At 34.0% G+C, this 20,193-nt stretch overlaps 4 protein-coding genes across 7 annotated transcripts in view; 2 read left to right on the top strand and 2 right to left on the bottom strand.

Annotated features, from left to right (window-relative positions):
* The window catches only part of LOC105672899 (lachesin-like), a 49,159-nt gene extending 40,849 nt beyond the window's left edge, over positions 1-8,310 (top strand). For all 3 annotated transcript variants that reach the window (XM_067354544.1, XM_067354546.1, XM_067354545.1), the window contains exons 5-9: positions 1,291-1,464; positions 4,041-4,169; positions 4,456-4,591; positions 4,849-5,006; positions 5,573-8,310. In XM_067354544.1, the coding sequence (XP_067210645.1) occupies positions 1,291-1,464; positions 4,041-4,169; positions 4,456-4,591; positions 4,849-5,006; positions 5,573-5,940 (965 nt within the window). In that variant the 3' untranslated portion in view covers positions 5,941-8,310. The remainder of the gene's footprint in view (positions 1-1,290; positions 1,465-4,040; positions 4,170-4,455; positions 4,592-4,848; positions 5,007-5,572) is intronic.
* ksh (transmembrane protein 167A-like protein ksh) lies at positions 8,299-9,151 on the bottom strand. The gene is made up of 3 exons (XM_012368166.2): positions 8,972-9,151; positions 8,585-8,700; positions 8,299-8,509 (listed from the first exon to the last, which is right to left on the bottom strand). The coding sequence occupies exons 1-3, from the start codon at positions 8,972-8,974 to the stop codon at positions 8,404-8,406; spliced, it is 225 nt and encodes a 74-aa protein (XP_012223589.1). The 5' UTR covers positions 8,975-9,151; the 3' UTR covers positions 8,299-8,403.
* An 872-nt stretch (positions 9,152-10,023) lies between these two features.
* Ero1L (endoplasmic reticulum oxidoreductin-1-like protein) lies at positions 10,024-14,020 on the bottom strand. 2 transcript variants are annotated; one of them, XM_012368198.2, is made up of 9 exons: positions 13,547-14,020; positions 13,219-13,471; positions 12,772-12,975; positions 12,530-12,687; positions 12,229-12,414; positions 12,102-12,148; positions 11,523-11,871; positions 11,148-11,441; positions 10,024-11,071 (listed from the first exon to the last, which is right to left on the bottom strand). In XM_012368198.2, the coding sequence occupies exons 2-9, from the start codon at positions 13,342-13,344 to the stop codon at positions 11,020-11,022; spliced, it is 1,416 nt and encodes a 471-aa protein (XP_012223621.1). In that variant the 5' UTR covers positions 13,345-13,471; positions 13,547-14,020; the 3' UTR covers positions 10,024-11,019. The 2 variants fall into 2 exon arrangements, with proteins under 2 accessions (XP_012223621.1, XP_012223620.1); XM_012368197.2 differs by having other exon boundaries at positions 13,219-14,020.
* A 569-nt stretch (positions 14,021-14,589) lies between these two features.
* Positions 14,590-20,052, top strand: LOC105672913 (RNA-binding protein squid). The gene is made up of 2 exons (XM_012368183.2): positions 14,590-15,268; positions 16,112-20,052. Exons 1-2 carry the CDS (start codon positions 14,864-14,866, stop codon positions 16,607-16,609), a joined length of 903 nt encoding a protein of 300 aa, XP_012223606.1. The 5' UTR covers positions 14,590-14,863; the 3' UTR covers positions 16,610-20,052.
* The last annotated feature ends 141 nt before the right edge of the window (positions 20,053-20,193 follow it).

The following is a 20,193-nucleotide window of genomic DNA, read 5'->3' as shown; positions in this document are numbered from 1 at the left end:
GTCGTTCCGTTCGCGACATACTTGTCTGGCTTGAATGATTGTAATTGAAACGAATCGAACGGCTCTGCGAAAATTGGACGGAATTCCATCAGGAGAGCGTCCCCTCTTCCTTCTCGCTGAGGATGTCCCGCCGATATTTCATTTCCGTCGAGTGTGACGGGAATGATTCCGAGATGATTTTTCGGTCGTGCTCGCCAACTACGTCTCGGGTTAAATCGGGTTAGAACGACGACGGTATGGATTCTTTACGGTCGACGAACCAGTTTCCGTCTGCGAAGTTTCGTTCTGGCCAAACGTTGGGCGAAGACGTCGAAGAGACTTATATGAAGATATATCGTTTTGCGCGGCGCGAAATGATTCCGATTCGTAAATTGTTTCGCCGTTGTAGACAACGGTCGGAGCGACGTCGTCAGGCGAAATTGCATCATAATCTTCGGACACGTGTTGAATTTTATGATAAATGGACGCGCGCAAGCGGTGTATCGAGAAATTCGTTCCATTCCACAAAGGCCGCGCGATGACGTTTTGTATACTTTACATTTCGTATACACACAATGCAGTTCAGAAAGCGCGCTTGCTATACAACCGCTTTATTATTCTTTTGTTATCGAACTTTACACATGCTTCCCAGCGGCCAGTTCAATATGGCAACAATGAAATGAATTACGATATAAAATATTAATTTAAAAGAATTTTGCCATTTCATTTTTTTCTTTTCGCGAATATGATTAAAACAAACAGGATAGATTATTAATTTTCCATATTGTATTTTACGAAATGGGATACAATTGAATAAAACTCACTTCGAAAAACGCATGAGTAACGTGAGATTAATTTCACAGGAGACACAAAGAATTATGTCGGAAATATTTTTGTTCTGCGGTCATAAATTTTTGACACAACATATCCTTCGTGATCCCAGTAATTCACTATGATATATATATTGTTGCGCAGATTTTAGATAGCATAATTTTTCAATGAAATAATTCTTCCTTATCGTGGTCTGGCGCATTTTGCACAGCTTATTTCAGTTTAATTTATTTTATTTTACTGCATATTTTGTTTTGTTTTAATTTTATCTTAGTACATTTGCATAGAACACTCACATTCTGCAATTTGGACGTCAGAAAGTCAGACAATTTAAATCTGCATACACGTAAGAAACTTTTCCAAGTTTATCGCGAACTTGGATAGTGTGAGTTTCTAGCGTTATCGTATAATACAATTTTATGCATTTTATTACATCTCGCCTTTGCTTTGATAATATTCTTCGATCTTGTTCTTTCTCAGTACCACCTGATATTCTAAGTTCTGGCACTTCGGACGGCGAGGTTTCCGTTCTCGAGGGTGAGAACGCCACGTTGTCGTGCAAGGCGTCTGGCCGGCCACCGCCTCGCGTGTTCTGGCGACGCGAGAAAAGTGATTTCATACTCATGCGGGGCTTTCACGATCCGTTGATACAAGGTGAGATATCGCCCCTATATCCCGATCCTGGGATTGTCACTGCTGACGATCCTCGTAATCGCCATTACAAAGGGACGTGGATCCGTCGCATGAAACACGCGTTGTTTCGGAATGAAATCTGTCTCTCCCTCTCTCTCTCTCTCTCTCTCTCTCTCTCTCTCTCTCTCTCTCTCTCTCTCTCTCTCTCTCTCTCTCTCTCTCTCTCTCTCTCTCTCTCTCTCTCTCTCTCTCTCTCTCTCTCTCTCTCTCTCTCTCTCTCTCTCTCTCTCTCTCTCTCTCTCTCTCTCTCTCTCTCTCTCTCTCTCTCTCTCTCTCTCTCTCTCTCTCTCTCTCTCTCTCTCTCTCTCTCTCTCTCTCTCTCTCTCTCTCTCTCTCTCTCTCTCTCTCTCTCTCTCTCTCTCTCTCTCTCTCTCTCTCTCTCTCTCTCTCTCTCTCTCTCTCTCTCTCTCTCTCTCTCTCTCTCTCTCTCTCTCTCTCTCTCTCTCTCTCTCTCTCTCTCTCTCTCTCTCTCTCTCTCTCTCTCTCTCTCTCTCTCTCTCTCTCTCTCTCTCTCTCTCTCTCTCTCTCTCTCTCTCTCTCTCTCTCTCCCACGAGGAAAACCGCAACGTGAATGCACTATTCCTCTCTCTATTTACGTCATGTAACTCCATTGCAAATTTAATTGTATATTTGCTATGGCTTTATGTTCGGTAAATAATAAAAATTTTGAATGTAGAAAAAAAGAGAGCAATCTCTCTTCTAAAATTCATAAACAAAATAACTAAAAATCTTTTTCGAGAAAAAAGATCTCGATCTTAACTTCAAATTCTAACGCAAACAATTGTTCTAATTTCTTAAACCTTGCGCAATTAGGGTGAAATCCCGGTAACCCGATGTGTCTCAATCAAACGAATGGTCGGCCGTTTTAAAGGGGGTATGAAGATATCGTAAATTCGCACACGTAGGTGATCCCGATCGGGAGCAATTACGGTGGAACACGTTCCATCGAATAGAGATTAGTTTGTCCGCAATGACTTTCAATATCCTTCGGGCACGTTGAACCGCGCTGCATTACGCAAGACACCTGCACTCTAGGAATTTCGTGCAGCCGCGATGGATAGCGCGCGAATAGATCCACCGGCCGAAAGAAATATTTGCAACATCATACGAGTGTCAATGGCTCGCGTGGAATTAAAAGAGTGTGCTTGTACGGCCATTGACATTCAATTGGAATGATTGACATCGTGCTAGAGAGACAAATTTTAGCAATCAATCGATTTTCAATATATTCCGATATATCCCGAAGAGTATAACACGACATACCGGTTTACAGTGCCTTTCAATGAAAGGCTTTCATAGAGTCAATATATATTTTATTTCATCGGGTATAGTTTTCGTAACTTTACGACACATTCGATCTATTGACTGACTGCAATAAAAAATCTATATTTTTTTATGATATATATGTACATATTTTTACATGAAAGAAAAACTCAAATATACACCGCTTTTTATTCAATTGTGTGCTCGTGTGTTGTATCAAGGAACATTAATAAAATAAATATTGTTATTTATAAAATAAATATTCATATTATCTTTATATAATATTTCATTCATTGTCATTATATTATCATTAATATAATATTTTGTTTCCGTAAAATATTGTTTATTTAAGATTAACGAAATGGTGCGCGATAATTAAATTTCTAAAATAAAAAAGGTGTTATTTCCGTACACGACAACGCAATCAAGCGTTGGATAATTATTAATTTAATACAAGTGACAGTAGTGCTATACGAATTCGTCAACTGTCAAAACAAATCATACATCTTGCATTTTCGATCGATCTTATTAAACTTCTGACACATTTTATCGCGAACATGTAACGACGCGTTCCACGCGTGATTTATGTCGACCGTTCGTTTGATAATAATATAATTCATTATCTTTCAGTTATTTGTGAAAAGCGTCTATTGCACGTGCACACTAATGCAATTCCGCATTGGATAATGGAAACTGTAAACGTATAGTAGAAATATGGATTTTCAAAACTTCGTTATCTCTTCTCGCTTTTATGATAAACGGCGTATCTCTGTGAAATAGAATGTGAACGTATAACCTGATGCTGTAAAAAATCTTCCAATTAACAGAATTGATTTATCTGTTCCATTTATATATGATATGTAACTGTTAATAATACTTCTGTTTATTCCATACGATCATCAATCATTATTTAAATGATTGTTGGAATAAGTTTACTAGCAATGGCAATAAATCCCAGATAGTTATATCTAATCACATTTAGTCATTTACGTTTGAAAGATTAAAATAGAAATTAATCGTGATTCAAATTTTGAATTGAGCAAATTTATGTGCCTTGATACTAATGCAGAAATATTAACGTCCACTTTATACGGCCAGAGGCAATAAATCCCAGCGACGAATTTTACTATAAATTCATATTCTGCTTATCGTTGCGTGCCCCGAAGGCGTATTTCGCGAATAATTCACCCAGGCCGCGTTAACACGTCGGCTTATATGGTCGACGAGGGAGCAGCTTTCCCAACGAGATATTCATACAACGTACGATTTTCTAGTGGACAACCTGTCCGGCGAGAGACTAGAATTAACCAGGGTAGACAGGAGGCAAATGGGGGCTTATCTTTGCATAGCGAGAAACGAAGTGCCTCCGGCGGTCAGCAAGAGGGTTAATCTAAAAGTAAATTGTGAGTACCTGAAAACGGTTTATAGCGCTTTACGTCGACAACACCTCAAATCGAGACTGAAATCAATTGATAAACAGACAAGTTTGTCTATTCAATTTAATGTTTATTCTTCGACGTACTTTAATGATACGTTAGAATGAGAAATAATATCACTTATAAAAGATACGATTTTTGCGATAGTAAGAAAATTATATAACGATGAAATTAAAATTATGTAATACAGTTGTACACAAAGTCAGTATTGAATAATACCGGATATATCTCATTTTTCCTTATGCAATTCCAGTTGCTCCTACTGCAAAGGCGCCCAATCAATTGCTCAGTTCGCCTCTGGATACAAACGTGTCACTAATCTGTTTAATCGAGGCTTATCCCAAGACGATTAACTTGTGGATGCGGAAGGAGCAAGTTATCATGAGCGGGTATGTGCCAGGACAATATTGACAGTTTAGGCTACCGCGTCCCGGGACGCGGTTCGACCCCGTTGTTCGGCAATCTCGCCGGCGATAAGAGGCAAAACGTTGTGCAACTTTTTGCTGGATCACTCCTGACCTAGGTCACCGTGATTTCGGATATCGATTCCGACGACGACGAGCCGGTTATTCTAACGAGATGTCGAATAGCGGAATCCATTCTCCTCCTATCTCGAACACTAAACGTAAGTGATATGTCAATCTAGAGGCAGATACGAAATCGACGAGCGAGGAGACCCCGACGAGGAATGGAAGACGACGATCGTGTTGAAGATAAGGCGCTTGGAGAAAACGGATTTGGGCGAATACACGTGCTCAGCCTCCTCAAGCATGGGAAAAGCCGAGGCGACTCTCAGGGTATACGGTGGGTGGTCATGTAGTACAAAGCCGGATGAATACATCATTCTCTGGCAGTCAGCGAAAGCGGAAAATTTTTATAAAAAATTTACGATCCATCAAAATTCTCCCGGCAACCTGTAATTATTATCGAGAGTGATGTTTTTCTTAATGCAACAATATGAAAAACAATTTCAAATACAATTAAATAATGTTATGCATAAGAAGTTTGCTATTTTTTTAAATCACGAAAACTATTATGGATTGTACATTTCAACTTTTGATAAGATAAAATATTCTTCTATATTTAGAATCATAAATGGTATGAGTCGAAAAATTTCTGGAAAATTATTATTAAAAAATATATATTTATTATTGTCCAAACAATAATTTATGGAAAAATAAGCCATTGCTTGAGTATTATAATACATATTTTTTATAATTATTTTCCGGAAACTTCTCGACTCGTTCTCGTGTAATTCGTAAGAACTAAAATAAACTTAAAAAAATACACGAAGGCTGCTAAAAAAAGACACATCCGAAAAGCATCTGGTACAAACACACCCTATCCACAATTCATGTGAATACTTTCAGAAATTCAGCGTCCAGTAACCGTGCCCACCCGCGTCACCTCGACCAACTGGAAGCGGATTAACGGAAGCAAGTCAAAGCCCGGGCGGGGAACGATAGGGATCAATCGAGTTTTCAACCAGCAGTCGAGCACGCCGGCGATGCAGAAGAGCACCGCGCGATTGTTCTACAACAACCGATACGCGACCACATCGACCACTGTGGATCCGCGCGCGCCCTTGATTAAGGACCATGGTAACGCTTACAAGCACAACAATCACCGCAACGACAACCACCAAGATCTTAAGGATCGCAGCGATGCGGCCGCGAATGTCAGCAGCAAGCAGCTTGTCTTGCCATTCTGCCTGATACTATTCTTGACAGTGCGATAATCCTGTGCGATAAAGCACAGGACAACGATGATGAGGCAGCTACTCCGTCGCAAGAGAAGCTACTCTGCGAGCTAGCATAAGATTGTGTTCATCGATCCGACAGGAAGATAAGAGAAAGAAATTTCACGAGGGATCTCCTTGCAAAACGAGGAAAACGATTTTCAGACAACGATGACGACGACGACGACGATGACGATGACGATGACGATGACGACGACGACGACGACGACGACGACGACGACGACGACGACGACGACGACGACGACGACGACGAGAGGAGAAGGACTGATAAAAGAACTGACTGCTCGATTTAATTAGCCAGATCGATGGTCTTAGCAGGAAAAATCGTAAGAGCACGAACACTGCAAAGCTTTTACGCGTGGAAGAGAGAACAGAGATGGGAGTAGAGTTTGATCCGTTAATGCGAGTGAATGTCGTCCGAGATAACCACCGTGGATTTTTACGGAAAGACGCTTACGAATGTATTTTTTATGACCCTTTCATCCGTTGCTAACGTGCGAAGTGTTTCGGGGCATAATGTGTTTTTTTAGTTGAACTAAATATAGCATTATCTGAATATTTTTAACTCTCGGACAGCAGTTTATTCGCAGGTCAAAATTTCTTCGTTTACTATTTTGAGACATAAAAATATCTCATTTGATTTCAATCTTATTATACTTATAAACCTTTTTTTGTTAGATAAAAATAATTAAGTAAATAATAAAAATAAACAAATGGTTATTAGTGAAACATGACATAAATGAGAAAAATAGAAGACAAAAAAATATTTTAAACTATATAAATAAATAATATTTATACTATTTTAAAATTTATACAAAGAATATTAATCTTAAAGAAATTTGGATTTAAAAGAATCTTGACGTCGCTGTCCGAGAATTAAGAATAGGAAAGGGAAATTTTTATTGTTCGACGAACGAGTGATTTCTCTTTGTCTTTGTGGGATTAATAGGTAACTTGGGGTAATTTTATACCGTTAGCGTCAAAAGCCTTATACATGCAGGGTGTCTATCTCAAATGAGCTGTCATTTTCGTTGACGAGAATGTGATCCAGAGAGCTTGATTATTTATGCGCGAATTGCACAATCTTGATGTGGATGTACATCTCGCAACAACAATGACGATTCAGTTAAAGTAAACATCCATTACGTTGCCACATTGTAATATGTCTTCATCGATGAATCACATGACCTTTTCGAGCAATTATGCGATCGTACCCAAACGCAGACAAATAATTAGCATACTAATTTGTATGTAAGAGAGGTAAAACGATAATATCTTTGTTTATTGTGATTGTAAGAGAGCGAGATTGAGAACGAGCGAATTGATATTGTACTTGGCATCTTAGCGAGCGTATCATGTCATATCCGAAATAAGATTCATATCCGTAGTGCATATAATAGTATACCGAACACTCTAGGAAGATATATCGTAGGTATCACTTCGGTTATTTTATGTATTTTTTTAAATTACTTGTAGACAAAACTGTACCTTATATGTCGGTAACGAAGCAAGACCACATTATAGGTATAGCATAAGTGGTTAATTGCGAGGAATGACCGATGTATCGCTTTTTAAATAAAAAAAACCGTGTTAAATAAGTCGGCTTTGTCGTGCCAGTTTTTGTATAGGATATGCTCAGCTGTCATCTTGAGATTTGCATGTGTACATTCAGTGATATCTATAATGATGAAGTATATATATATATGTATGTGCGTCACTATATATAAAATTATCAGGAATTGACAACAAATGTTCTTATATGTCATATAATAATTTCTAGCAATGTTGCAAAGATTGTTCAGTTAATATTCCTCGCAAAACTACAAATCATATCTCTGTAATTAAGACAACTGTGTAAAGCGATATCAGCGAGGCGTTTGAAAGCGTTATAGTTGAGAGATTATGAGAAAAAGTGATTCTTAAATAGTACTATTATGTCCATCAGTGTGGAGTACAAGTCTTAGTTACATCGTGTGGTTTATTATCATGAAGAAGCTAGCATATCCCACACAGAGCGAAATATGTTAAATGTATCTATTTAATAAACCCTGTATATCACAGAATGCTCAATATAATAACTCTACAATAACTATATTAAAAGAATGTTGTTGTTTATAGGACGGAAAGATATATTATACAAGGATACAATGAGAAAATGTGCTCAAATTGGATAATATAGCTTTGGGGAAAAGAACGTGTTGACAAATAAAAAAAAAAAAGAGAAAAAAAATTATCATACAATTTAGCAATGACGTTCGTTTTGACTTTAAGTCTAGCTTAAACGAGTGTATTTTTATGTATCACCGAAAAGACAAATAATAGCTGTTTGTCGCCAAATGGATATCAAAACTGCTTTTTATTCTCACCTTCATCCTTCGTACACAAATACATTAAAGCACAAATGCATCTGCCAAAATGACCCACATTGGAATGTTATGAATGTTATGACCAAAATAAAATACTAAAGGCCATAAAGACACAACAAAAAGCCACGTATGGACTCTTTCTTTCGCCAATCCTAGCACATTTCCAAAAAGTACCCTGGAAACTAAAAATAAAAATTTAGTAAATATATAAAACTTATGTATATATCTACTTCAGATAGAAATGTTTATGTACATACCCAACCTTTCCCAGCCGCTTGTCGAACAAGTTGGGTGCCAATGCTCTGATGTAAGTACAGGTACATATCAGCAACAATATTACAGTCAGTAGACTCTGAAAATTAAATATGGCAGACTGCCAACAAAAAGACAATGTTAGTATTCTTCGAAGTCTTCATTTCTTATTAGCAAATAATTGAATGCATTGTGCAATAACAAAACTATTTAATTGTTAAACTAATAGTAACATCGTTATCCTTTGCGCAAAAACAATATTTTTTTGTACAAACTTCTCAGAAATCAATATTTTAGTTTCAATTTAATTGACAATATCGCCAACGTTACATAAAGGTTACACAGTTCGTTAATTTAAACATTTACTGTAATCCAAAAATATTTCTAATTACCATAATGTTAAATCACGCAAATTATGTAATGAATTCGAAAAATTGTAGACAAACTGTTACAAATTCCGCAACAAACGGACTGACTTCTTTTGCGACATCACTTCTTTGATGCGTTTCTAACCAATGATTCTGCTAAACCTGCTATAAACTTGACAACTGACGTCATAGACTAAACACATTCTAGTTTTCTGCACTCTCTATAAAAGTTGTGAAGTTGATAATTGTAACAGAAATGGCAATTTGTGTATCTAGCTTAATTGTAATATAGATTATTTTCCAGCTAATAACACAAGCATCGTTGTGTCTTTGTTCGATATCCAATAAAGTAATTATAAAAGTAATTATAATTGGCGTTTTGGAGGAAATTTTGGAGGTTTTGATCGACCCAAGGTTGATTAATGACATCATTGCATCGTCTCCGCCAATAAAAGACTTGAATTTATAGTAAAATAGTGATAAATTGATCCGAGATGGATTAAAATTTAGGTCTGTTTTTTTTAGCTGAACTAGCTGCATTAGTTCAGAGTTTATCTTTCTCTTTCCAATGATGAGAGAAAAAGATAAACTCTGAACTAGTGCAGCCAGTTCAGCTAAAAAGAACAGATCTTTTGTTTATTCGAAAACGCTGTATAATTGTTAGAACAAAATGCAAATTATTGAATTAATTGTAAGAATAATTATTTTTTAAGATATAAAGATAGAAAAATATAATACCAGCATTATTTAATGTTATTGAATAAGAACAATAATTATTTATTAAATATAATCAAACGAATATAGAGTTTCTATAATACATTGGTAGTATTTCGAATTTAATATTATTTTCTTTGCTTCTCTCTATTAAAGATAAAAACGTGATATTAAAATATTTATTCATTATTTGCTATCAATATTATTTATTGCAGAATGCAGTTATTTTTTAAAATGGTTTTATTAATCTTTAACATGTGTTAATTATTGTGTGACTTGCAACTTGCGTTTGTATATTATAAGCTAAGCAAGCGGGGGTAAAAATATGATCTAACATATTATAATAAGATTTATAAACCATATATAAAAAATTGTATTACCTTTATATTAATTCAGATATTTATATATATTTTTACACACAATTTTTACACAATAATTATTTGCTTCTATGAAGATAAACTATTATTACTACTACAAGAGAATATTGCGAAATTTTGTCACATCGATTATAAAAATATGTATTGTGTAAACAAAATCCCAACTTCAAAGTATAATATATATAAGCTTAAGTTATGTAAATAGTTGCCTTAGATAAAATATTTATCACAGACGGAGTCAAAAGTACAAGTTGTAACAAAATATCAATAAGGACAGTCTTACAAGATAAATATGCCTAATTACATTCTCCATATAACCACTTGCACCAATAATTTTTTCCTGAATTAACTAATTCTGAGCAGTAATATTTTGTCTTCCTATATTATATATTTATTAAAATATATATATTCCTATATATATCTTTATAAAAATATAAATATAGGGAGAAAATTTAGCTATTAATTTAATTTACATAAGTAAAACTGGTGCAAATCGGTCTTTACATTCTTGTATATTTATATATATATGCATGTATATACAATTCTCATGTAGCGGAAGAGATAATTACAAATTAAAGTATAAACTTTAATTTCAGTTGTCAGTTGCATTTGACAACTGGAGTTTATAGTTTTGAAATCTTACATTAGCATAATCATTTCCAATAATAGCTATTCAATAGAACAATGCATCCTTTAACAATTTTATTTAAAAAAAATAATTACGTAAAATTCGGTATAAAATATGTCCAGTTCCATCTTGAATTATTCAGTTTCATTGTGTAAATATATAATGTCAAAAACTTACATTAACGCAAATATGCACTCAATTAGATCAGGTGCAACAAAATTTGCGATCCACAAACTAGGAAAGCAGAAAAGACTTAGGAAATCTAAGTAATGTGATGTGTATATGTGATGTTTTGTAGTGGTACTACATAGTAATATGTAGTGGAAAATCTTTAATTACAAGTTGATAGTATGTTATCTCATCATCCTGCGAAACCTGTCCAACTCAAAAATACTTTCTGATAATCTGCAAAAATTGTTTACATTATTAATAAATTAGGCTTTTGATTCTCTACTATCACAATATTAGAAATCAAATTTACCTGCCAAAAGCATTCACCAAAGCAACAATTTCACTTCTTTCTAGGAAGAACAATTTTCGATTAAGATTATTAAGTGTTGGTTCCCATCTATCAAACTTTCCTGAGAATAATATCTTCAATGCAGTACCCAGACCATGGATTTGTAATTTACCCCATAGCTTACACTTATCGCATCCTACACAATCCATAATGCGTGAGATATTTATAAAATGTTGCCTAAATTCTTCTTTCAATAATTTTGCCTCTGTTCCACCGGTAAACATAACTGTTTCGTTAAAATGTTCTGAAAATGATCTAAAATGCCAATTATATTAGTCATATAAAATAATTATAAATGTATATATTGTACATAAAATATTATTAAACAATACTTACTTAACAACATTCAATATATCATTCATAGCCAGTCTTGTATCTTTATCCTCCACTTCACTACCTGTATAATATTCTTCTCTTTCCAAATAAGGTGCAGCCTTGGCCAGAGCTCTTAACTGTAGTAAATAAGTAAAATATAAATTCTTTAGCCAATTGGGACCTTCACCGCCTGTTGTTTCAGGAGAAAATCTTCTTTGTAACTCTTCCAAGTTGGGACCCCATTGATTATCAGATGACACTTGCAAACCATCTTGAGGGGCTAACAAATATTTTGAACATAGATGTATATTGATACTAGAGTGCAAGCCGGATATGACTCGATAAAAAACTCGTTTTTCTAAACACATTCCTGAAACAATATATACATATATACATATATGATTTAATGTATGTAATTTTATCTTTTTAATCTCTTTCTAAATCAATTAAAACTGTATTTTCTATATAAATATAAATAGTTTAAATATAAAAGTAAACATATAAAAGCCTATGCAGATGTTGCATTAAAAAACATGCAATATATTTAATTATTTCATATATGATTCCATATAAATTAAAAAATAGAGTTGATAGACTTACTGTTCATCTTAGAAGATTGTATAAAAATGTGAGGAGAGTTTTCAGGCCTGTAAATAATAATGCTGTATAGAATTGAATAAAATTAATAATACAACTAGTATAAGTGATATGGGCATAACAGTAATACCTGAAACAATTTTCCATGTAGATACATCGCCATATTCTGTGTGCACTGACTCCTTTATATCCTGTATATCTTTCAGGATTAAGTAAAAGATCCACATATTCTCCTGGACTAGATTCTTTTACACAAAAATTGTCTTGCGCATCATCGTGTTGTTGCCATCGCTCAAACTCTTTGTAATTTTCTGAACTATAATCGAATTTATACTTTATTTCCAATTTTTACTTGATGTGTGTGTGCATATGCGTGTGCGTACATGGGTGTGTGTGTGTGTATGTGAATATATCTTACTACATTAACTTACCTAATTGTTGTGTTCAAATAACCAAGTTCTATATTGTGATCTCTCGCACTATGTGTGCAATCAGTAATCTGTGCATTGGGTCTATATTTATCCACTGGACTTTCATTAAAATGAATATTTCTTGGAATCTCTCCTTTTAAACCTTCTGGAATATCGTCCTAGATAGAAGAGATAACAGAAAATAAAAAAAAATTTAGATAATCTTTATATTATAAATATTTAACACAATATAAAGTACTCACATCTTGACATGGTAATACATGACAATAACGTATAGCGCATTTGCTGTCATCTGCCCAGAATGGACAATCCTGTTTTAAATTTACTTTGTAAAATCTAAAATAATCTCTGACTAGAAGACTTTGAATTCTTGGATATATTCTCATATTATTAAAATAATCCACAGTATCCACATTGCACGTACAATCATCTATAGATCCTTTCAGCTAAAATTTTATTTATCAAAATATAATAAAAATTAATATAACATAATATTTGTGCAATTACAATGGTTTTAAATTATGTTAAGATATCTAGACAGAAATTTTACTATACAATCTTTTTAATAGAATAGAAAAGTAAATAATAAAATCAATAGAGAGAGAAAGACCATATTCCCAAAATTGTAGATATATAAAATCACATAGTATAATGGTCTTAAAAGATAATATAAAAAATACATCCAATACCTTGCAAAAACATTGATCATCTTTCTTGGAATTGGTTCCAAAATAATTTCCATCAACTTTTAAATGGAAAAGTAAGACTGCTAGAAGCAGCCGATAGAACATCTTTTCATTGAGTTCGAAATTCATCTTAACACGTAAAAGTCGCTGATACGATCAAGTTGTCGCAACATTAATTAGATCATGAAAAAGTTGATATCATAAAATATTCGATTAGCACTCTGCTGTTTTCGAATCACCTTAGTCGGTCTACGTGCTGCGTGAGACATAAACATCTGACATACTGAGATGTGACATAAACCAATAACACACGCTTCACGAGATTACTTACGCGACAACCTTGAATCCTGACTAAAAGACGATAATAATGAAACACGTATAATACGTATATTTATATGAAAAGAATGTTATTGCCGCTGTATGAACACAACAATATCATAATCAAGATCTTTCGGAGTCTTTCACTACTATAATGTCTACGCCGGATTATGTGACATGTGTACGTGGAATACGTGGAATACGTGGGATTCGTTGAATTACGTGAGATACGGTGGGAAACGTTGATAGGTCTAGATTTATCCCTACTTTCAACATCGAATAGATTCGGCACATGTAGGACGCATTCCGAATGTCCGAATGGTATGCTCACACACATTCGCACGTTACGAACACATATGACACATACACAACACTCGTTCCATTATGGAAGATTCATACTACGTCCAAAGTACGATATTCCATATAAATATGAAAATCTGTCTTTAATCTGATTGGATAAAATTTTTACAAATTTTTTTTATTCGAATAAACAGCGTTTTCGAAATAAATGGAATTGATCGATCCAAAAGCGATTAATCGTAATTTACCATAAACTCATGTTTAAATTGTAAAATTTTTTTTATTATTTATTGAAATATCAGTTCAACTTCTCTAAAAATAAATTTTAGAAAGACAAAGTCTTTGTCAAGCTGCAACAGGAAGTGATGATAAAATTGATGACGTCATCTTCTTTCACAGATGTCGCATCGCGCTGTCACAGGCGTTGCAGCAAGTTTAGAAAGTTTCCATTACTTCTACAGGGAATTTTAGAACGCAGTCTAAAGACGCAACGTGGAAGCAAGCCTTTACCATTTGTACGTAATGAACGAAACTTTTTGGAACGAAGTAAAAAAAAGTCAAAAATGGCAATGCAAAATTAAGGAATCTATTTTTAACGATGATTACATATACATAGGATCGTAATAATATGATGTAGCAAAAAATTTGATGAGATTAGAAATTGAAATGATCGTAATTTCCGGTTGGACGCTTCAACGCCGTTATAAGTATCGCGCACTGATTGGCCGATACACAATGGCGAATACGATAATGGCGAATCGTGAACGCGCAATGCTTCTCGACGGAAATTATTGCTCTTGGAAAGCCGGCACATAACCGGTGCACACAACAGCTAGTCAGATCCGAAGAAGATTCGCGCCGTGCATTTAGCCAGACGCTCCGAAATTATCTACAGTGCACAAAAGCGAGCTGGCGTTTCTCCTGTACTCTAATTTGACTATCTAAAAAGAAACGGAAGCGTTTTGCGCGGTTGGCAGTTGGTATCGGAAATCCTAACGAACGACATTGACGGAGACCGCGTGAGTTCACGATGGCGGCAGTCATGGACTTTCAAGCTCAAGGCGACACGCAGAACGATGCGGAACAAAGCAACATGCATTCACATCATAACGATATTAAAGCTAATCAAGGTAAAGAACTGCAAAACCAACAGCAATCTCAACGGGCGGAAGATCACCAGCAGCAGCATCAAGCTACTGCCGGTATTCCCGGCAAGGATGACGAGCGCAAACTCTTTATCGGCGGACTGTCTCGTAATACCACCGACAAGGAGCTGCGTGATCATTTCGGCAAGTTTGGCGAGATCGAGAGTATTTCCGTAAAGGTCGACCCTCACACTGGTATTTCACGTGGGTTTGCGTTCATGGTATTCACCAACCCCAAGACCATCGACAAGCTCCTCGCGTCTGGCGAGCATTACATCAATAAGCGAAAGGTATGCGAACGGCTAAGTGCTGCTAAGAAATACACATGGAAGATTTCCTTAATTTCGCGCTTTTTTTTTCACTTTGTAAATATGTAGTATTAGATGATTATTTTTGCACTTTGTGAAGGAAATTGTTATAAAATTAATATAATGCAATAAAAGAACACATGGTTATACCATCTTGTACTTGTAAAAGTTAATACTTACTAAAATTATGCAACTTGTATAATAGATAAGTAAAAATTAATAAAATAGCTTTTTCATCTTACGTTCTATTTTAAACATACAAATGCAGAATATGCGATATTCTCTGAGTTTTATTTGCTTTTTCAATCCAACATAATCAAGTAAATAGAATATGAGAGAATAGTGTAGGACGATAAATTTCTTTGGTTCTGAATTTATGTAGAGGGCAAATTTGCTCCTGTAAGTCATACATATGCTGTACTAATTTTACATGATCTTCCATTCGTAATGTAAAATTTGTTATATATGTTTTTAAGCTATGTTATATATAAGATTATAATCATAAAAATTATCATGGTAGAAGTGTAATATACATAAAATGCATTATAAAACAAAAGGTGTTATAAATAAAAAGAAAAATATTTAATTTAAAACATCTTGAATAGAAGGTTAAACAAACGTTACACATGATACGTTACACGTTATACATGCAGCACAACACATATTAAATAAGAATTTTTATATTTTTTATTTACATTTTTAAACTTTAATGCGTACGATTAGAATAAAAATATGAATTGAAAAAGAGTATTATAGAGAATTTTCTTTGTGCCAATGGTAATCTGAAGATATATTAATACAATGTTGGTTATTTTTATTTTATAGGTGGATCCAAAAAGAGTCAGCAAGAAACCTCAGCATGGTAAAATCTTCGTGGGTGGTCTTACACCTGACATTACGGATGAAGATATTAAAAATTATTTTGGACAATACGGGACTATTGTTGAGCTCCAAGCACCTTTTGACAAGGTCAAAAATCAAAGAAAGGGTTTCTGCTTTATCACGTTTGACTCTAAGGAAGTCGTATATAAGTTATTGAAAACGCCTAAGCAGACCATAAACGGTAAAGAGGTGGACGTGAAGAAGGTCAAGGTTAATCCAGATCCAAGAAATCAAGGCTTTTGGATGCCCGGTTACGGATATGGTTATGGTGGTGGCTATGGCTATATTCCTGATTACAATGGTTATCACGGCGGATATGATGATATGTATGCAAACTACGATTATGCCGGATACGATGGCTACGATAATATGGGATATGGACCCAAGCCGCGAGGAAACGGTCCAGGGCCGCGTCAATTTCAAAGACATCAACCATATTAAGTGAGAGAGAAAGAGGTACATAACCATCCTTTAAATCGATATCAAATTTGGTGATAATATGACAGATACATAGCTCTAGTAAGAATTAGAACAATATTTCATCTACAAATACAGTTTGAGACTGAATCAGGGATTTTTGGGAGAGAAAAGAAAATAGAGTTGCAAACAGTTTGCTGTTTCAGCTTTAGAAAACTCCGAATTTCCCAAGTTTAGTACATCTGTTGTAACAACACTGAGGACTTTATGTACATCCATTAAGTGGAAATCAATTGTTCTTTGAAGCAGATGATCAATGTAAAATGACGAATTGCTGGAAATCATCTTTTTGTCTTTTTCTCTGTAAAAGCGTGCTTTTTACTGTACGATGATTTTTATCGTGTAGAATATTTCGAGGGTAAAATGCGCGTCTCGCATTTTCTTCCACAGTAACAGAGCTACGAGCTATAGAAGCGACAGAGATAATGACATAATCATACAGAGCCTTTACCCAATTTGATGAACTTTGCTCTATTTCTACAAAGTGGAGTAAAGCTTATATATAATGTGAAACGATAGCAGCATGATACAATACGAGATGAGTGTAAAGTTTATGGGAAAAGCTTCAATTTCAATTATATATTATAATATTATTCATTCGTGTCAGCCTTTATTTGTTCTTTATTCATAATTTGCAACGATTAATATGTATGTATATCTCATATATTGGGTTGTTCGGAAAATTTGTGCCATAGTTCGAGAAGTTTGCTGAAAAAAAGTTTTAGAAAAAGATCTAATACTGTTCAAATAATCTGCATATTAAAAAAATTCATTTATTATAACGTTGATTTGACTCTGATTTACTTATTTCCCAGAGTTTAAGTTTTGGTAAGATGGCGTCCTCGTAAAATTTCTTCTATAAGTATTATGAAATAAAAGTATATATACCTGAATAAATATAAAAATATAATTTTTACATCTTTTTTTTTTTTTTATTGTAAAATTGATGCAAACTTTTTGAACAACTCAATACTTTGGCACTCTATCTACTTTAATCAAGTTCAACTATCACCAGTACTTTATCTTAGTACTCTCTTATTTTTTATTAGGAATTTAAGTTTCATTATGCAAGTATTTCTTTATTATACTCTTGGTGTTATTTCTGATACTATATATGGAAATTTGATGATAAGTATGTATTGTATCTTTAATTATCATTATTGGATAATCTTGTTTTTTGCAACCGCAATCCGGCTATATAACATATAAACAAAAAATTGATATTAAAGGACCAACAGCTCGTTACTAGGATGGAAAAAATATATTTCTTCCTTATTCATCAGTCATATAACAGTCAAATAACACTATATTACCTTATTCTCTCTTGTTTATAATTTAGCGATAAGACTTAAGCCATATAACATTTGTACATATACGTCGTATGTATGTATGTTCAAAGTACATACATACGTACATGTATGCATGCGTATATCGCCTGAAATAGATTAGTATTTAAAAAAAATATTAAAAAAAGTAAAAAAAAATAGAAAAAGGGATATAATTAAAATATGAATGTCCTGGGTATATGCATGAAGTGCACACAAACGATGAATCTAGCTGAAATACTGTGGATGAAACAATATACCTGTAGTAACAAGGAAAGAAAAACATTGCAGTATAATCATAGTTCACACAATATTTACGCAGCATCTTATCATACTGTCAACATCCTGAACGTGTCATTGTAAAATATGTATTGCCATAGTTAATCGTCTGGCAACTAATTTAAATTCAATGAGATAGATGAAATCTGTCTCGAAGCAAAGTTCTATTACTAAGTAAAGACGATTTACATTTCGTCTGTATGTTCGCTCTGTATAAAAAAGGAAAGATACGAATATGACGAAAATAATGGTTATGTATTTCAAATTCAATGGAAAAAAGCGCATAAAACTGATTGACGTACTCTATTTCATGAGTGAGAGAATGACCTCGATTATCAACCGTCAGATTATATCAGCAAAATCTTTCGTAGTCAGTTATATGTATATGTTTTCGGGCATAATGAAAATTTTATAAAAATGCAGAAATTTGTTAAGAGAACGCCTAGAAAATTTGTAATAGTATCGCCTCTGTTTTCTACTTTGAAATAATATACAAATATTATCATATTTCGATTCGATTCGATTCGATCGGACATCCTTTATAATCGTGATCTGATGATAAACAGTTTTGAGAATCGCGATATAATTCAGAGAAATGTAGGCTCTCAAATTCACCAGCGATAGTTTTCACAAATTGAAATTAAATAAATTTGTGGGTAGGAGAGTTATAAGTTCTAAGAAACTTATTTAGCAAAAATCTCCGACCTAGTAATACATTTTGTTCCAGGAAATCGTTCATCTCTCGTTTCGCAATTTAGATCGCAAGCTTTCACAGTAACATCACGTGATAAACAGTGATGAATTCATTCCAATACATTAATATCGACGCAAATTTATGAAATTGTGCACATGAGCTTACTGAGTTAAAGAAACGCTCCTTCTATTAGCCATATGTATCGGCTGCTGAATGTTACATTAGGCAACTTCTATTTTCGTCTCGCTTTACTCGGAGTAATCGGAATGTTTAAGACGGCAAACGATCACAGGTGATAAACAGTCTAGGCTATTTTAACATTTCTTTCGCATTTCTATCGAATAGCAGTTCCTGTTCATCGAGTACGAAGACTGCTCTTTATATCGCGAAAAGACTGTTAATAAGTGATGATACAGGCTCTAGAAAATCTTAACAATTAATAGAACTTGCGATTTCGACTCCTGATATGAAAGAACAAAGTAATAAAGAAAAGTAACATAATTGGGGAGTTGGATACAATAACATCATTAGATTTTTCCTTATACTATAAACTTGAATATGTGTAATAATAAGTAAAATTTATTCCTTCGTTTGCTCTTCCCTTTCAAATTATTGAAATTTTTTAAGCTTTAAGCTTCTTTTTCTTAGAACTATGTAAAGCTATTTATGCTGTTTTTGCATCCAACTCTTTAGTTGTAGAGAATGTAGATAAGATATAATGGGACTACATTTAGATACATCGAAATTATATTGTATACAAGGCTGAAAAAGCTTTAAACATTCAAAAAAGTTTTTCTCAGACGTCGCAAAGGCATCAACGGTTTGGCTTAATGCGATTGAGCGAAAGTTAATGTGAAATAATTCTCTTTGAGACATCTTTAAGCCAAGCTAACTAATGTCTTTGAAATTAAATCTGTATACTGTGTATACCATATATTTGCTGCGTGTGAAAATATATATTGAAAACAGAGAAAACAGAGAATGAAAAAAAAAATTAAAGGAAACGATACAGATATTTTGTTACTATTAATTACTATTCGCCTGTTTCACCCATGACACAGTGTATATTTTAATTATAGCAAAAAAATAAACTCTAATTATTTCAAATATTCTTTGTGATGTTGTATTGCACATTTGTAATGAAAATTTTATACACATATATTATACACGTATTATAATTAAAAAATTATCCACCAATTTGAAATTATCTTATACAGTAAGCTCACATGTGTACATTTTTTTACTCACAT

Source organism: Linepithema humile, chromosome 4 (assembly GCF_040581485.1).
Source record: "Linepithema humile isolate Giens D197 chromosome 4, Lhum_UNIL_v1.0, whole genome shotgun sequence".
In the NCBI taxonomy this organism is placed as follows: domain Eukaryota; kingdom Metazoa; phylum Arthropoda; class Insecta; order Hymenoptera; family Formicidae; genus Linepithema; species Linepithema humile.
This window is presented reverse-complemented; position numbering and strand designations above follow the sequence as displayed.

Excerpts from the sequence above, each read along its gene's own strand:
- LOC105672913 (XM_012368183.2), top strand. The coding sequence starts at position 14,864 with ATGGCGGCAGTCATGGACTTTCAAGCTCAAGGCGACACGCAGAACGAT. Across the intron at positions 15,269-16,111 it reads ATTACATCAATAAGCGAAAG|GTGGATCCAAAAAGAGTCAG; the intron begins GTATGCGAACGG and ends TTTATTTTATAG.
- Ero1L (XM_012368197.2), bottom strand. The coding sequence starts at position 13,344 with ATGAATTTCGAACTCAATGAAAAGATGTTCTATCGGCTGCTTCTAGCA. Across the intron at positions 12,976-13,218 it reads ATGATCAATGTTTTTGCAAG|CTGAAAGGATCTATAGATGA; the intron begins GTATTGGATGTA and ends ATAAAATTTTAG. Across the intron at positions 12,415-12,529 it reads TATTTGAACACAACAATTAG|TTCAGAAAATTACAAAGAGT; the intron begins GTAAGTTAATGT and ends ATTCGATTATAG.
- ksh (XM_012368166.2), bottom strand. Across the intron at positions 8,510-8,584 it reads AAGCGGCTGGGAAAGGTTGG|TTTCCAGGGTACTTTTTGGA; the intron begins GTATGTACATAA and ends TTTTATTTTTAG.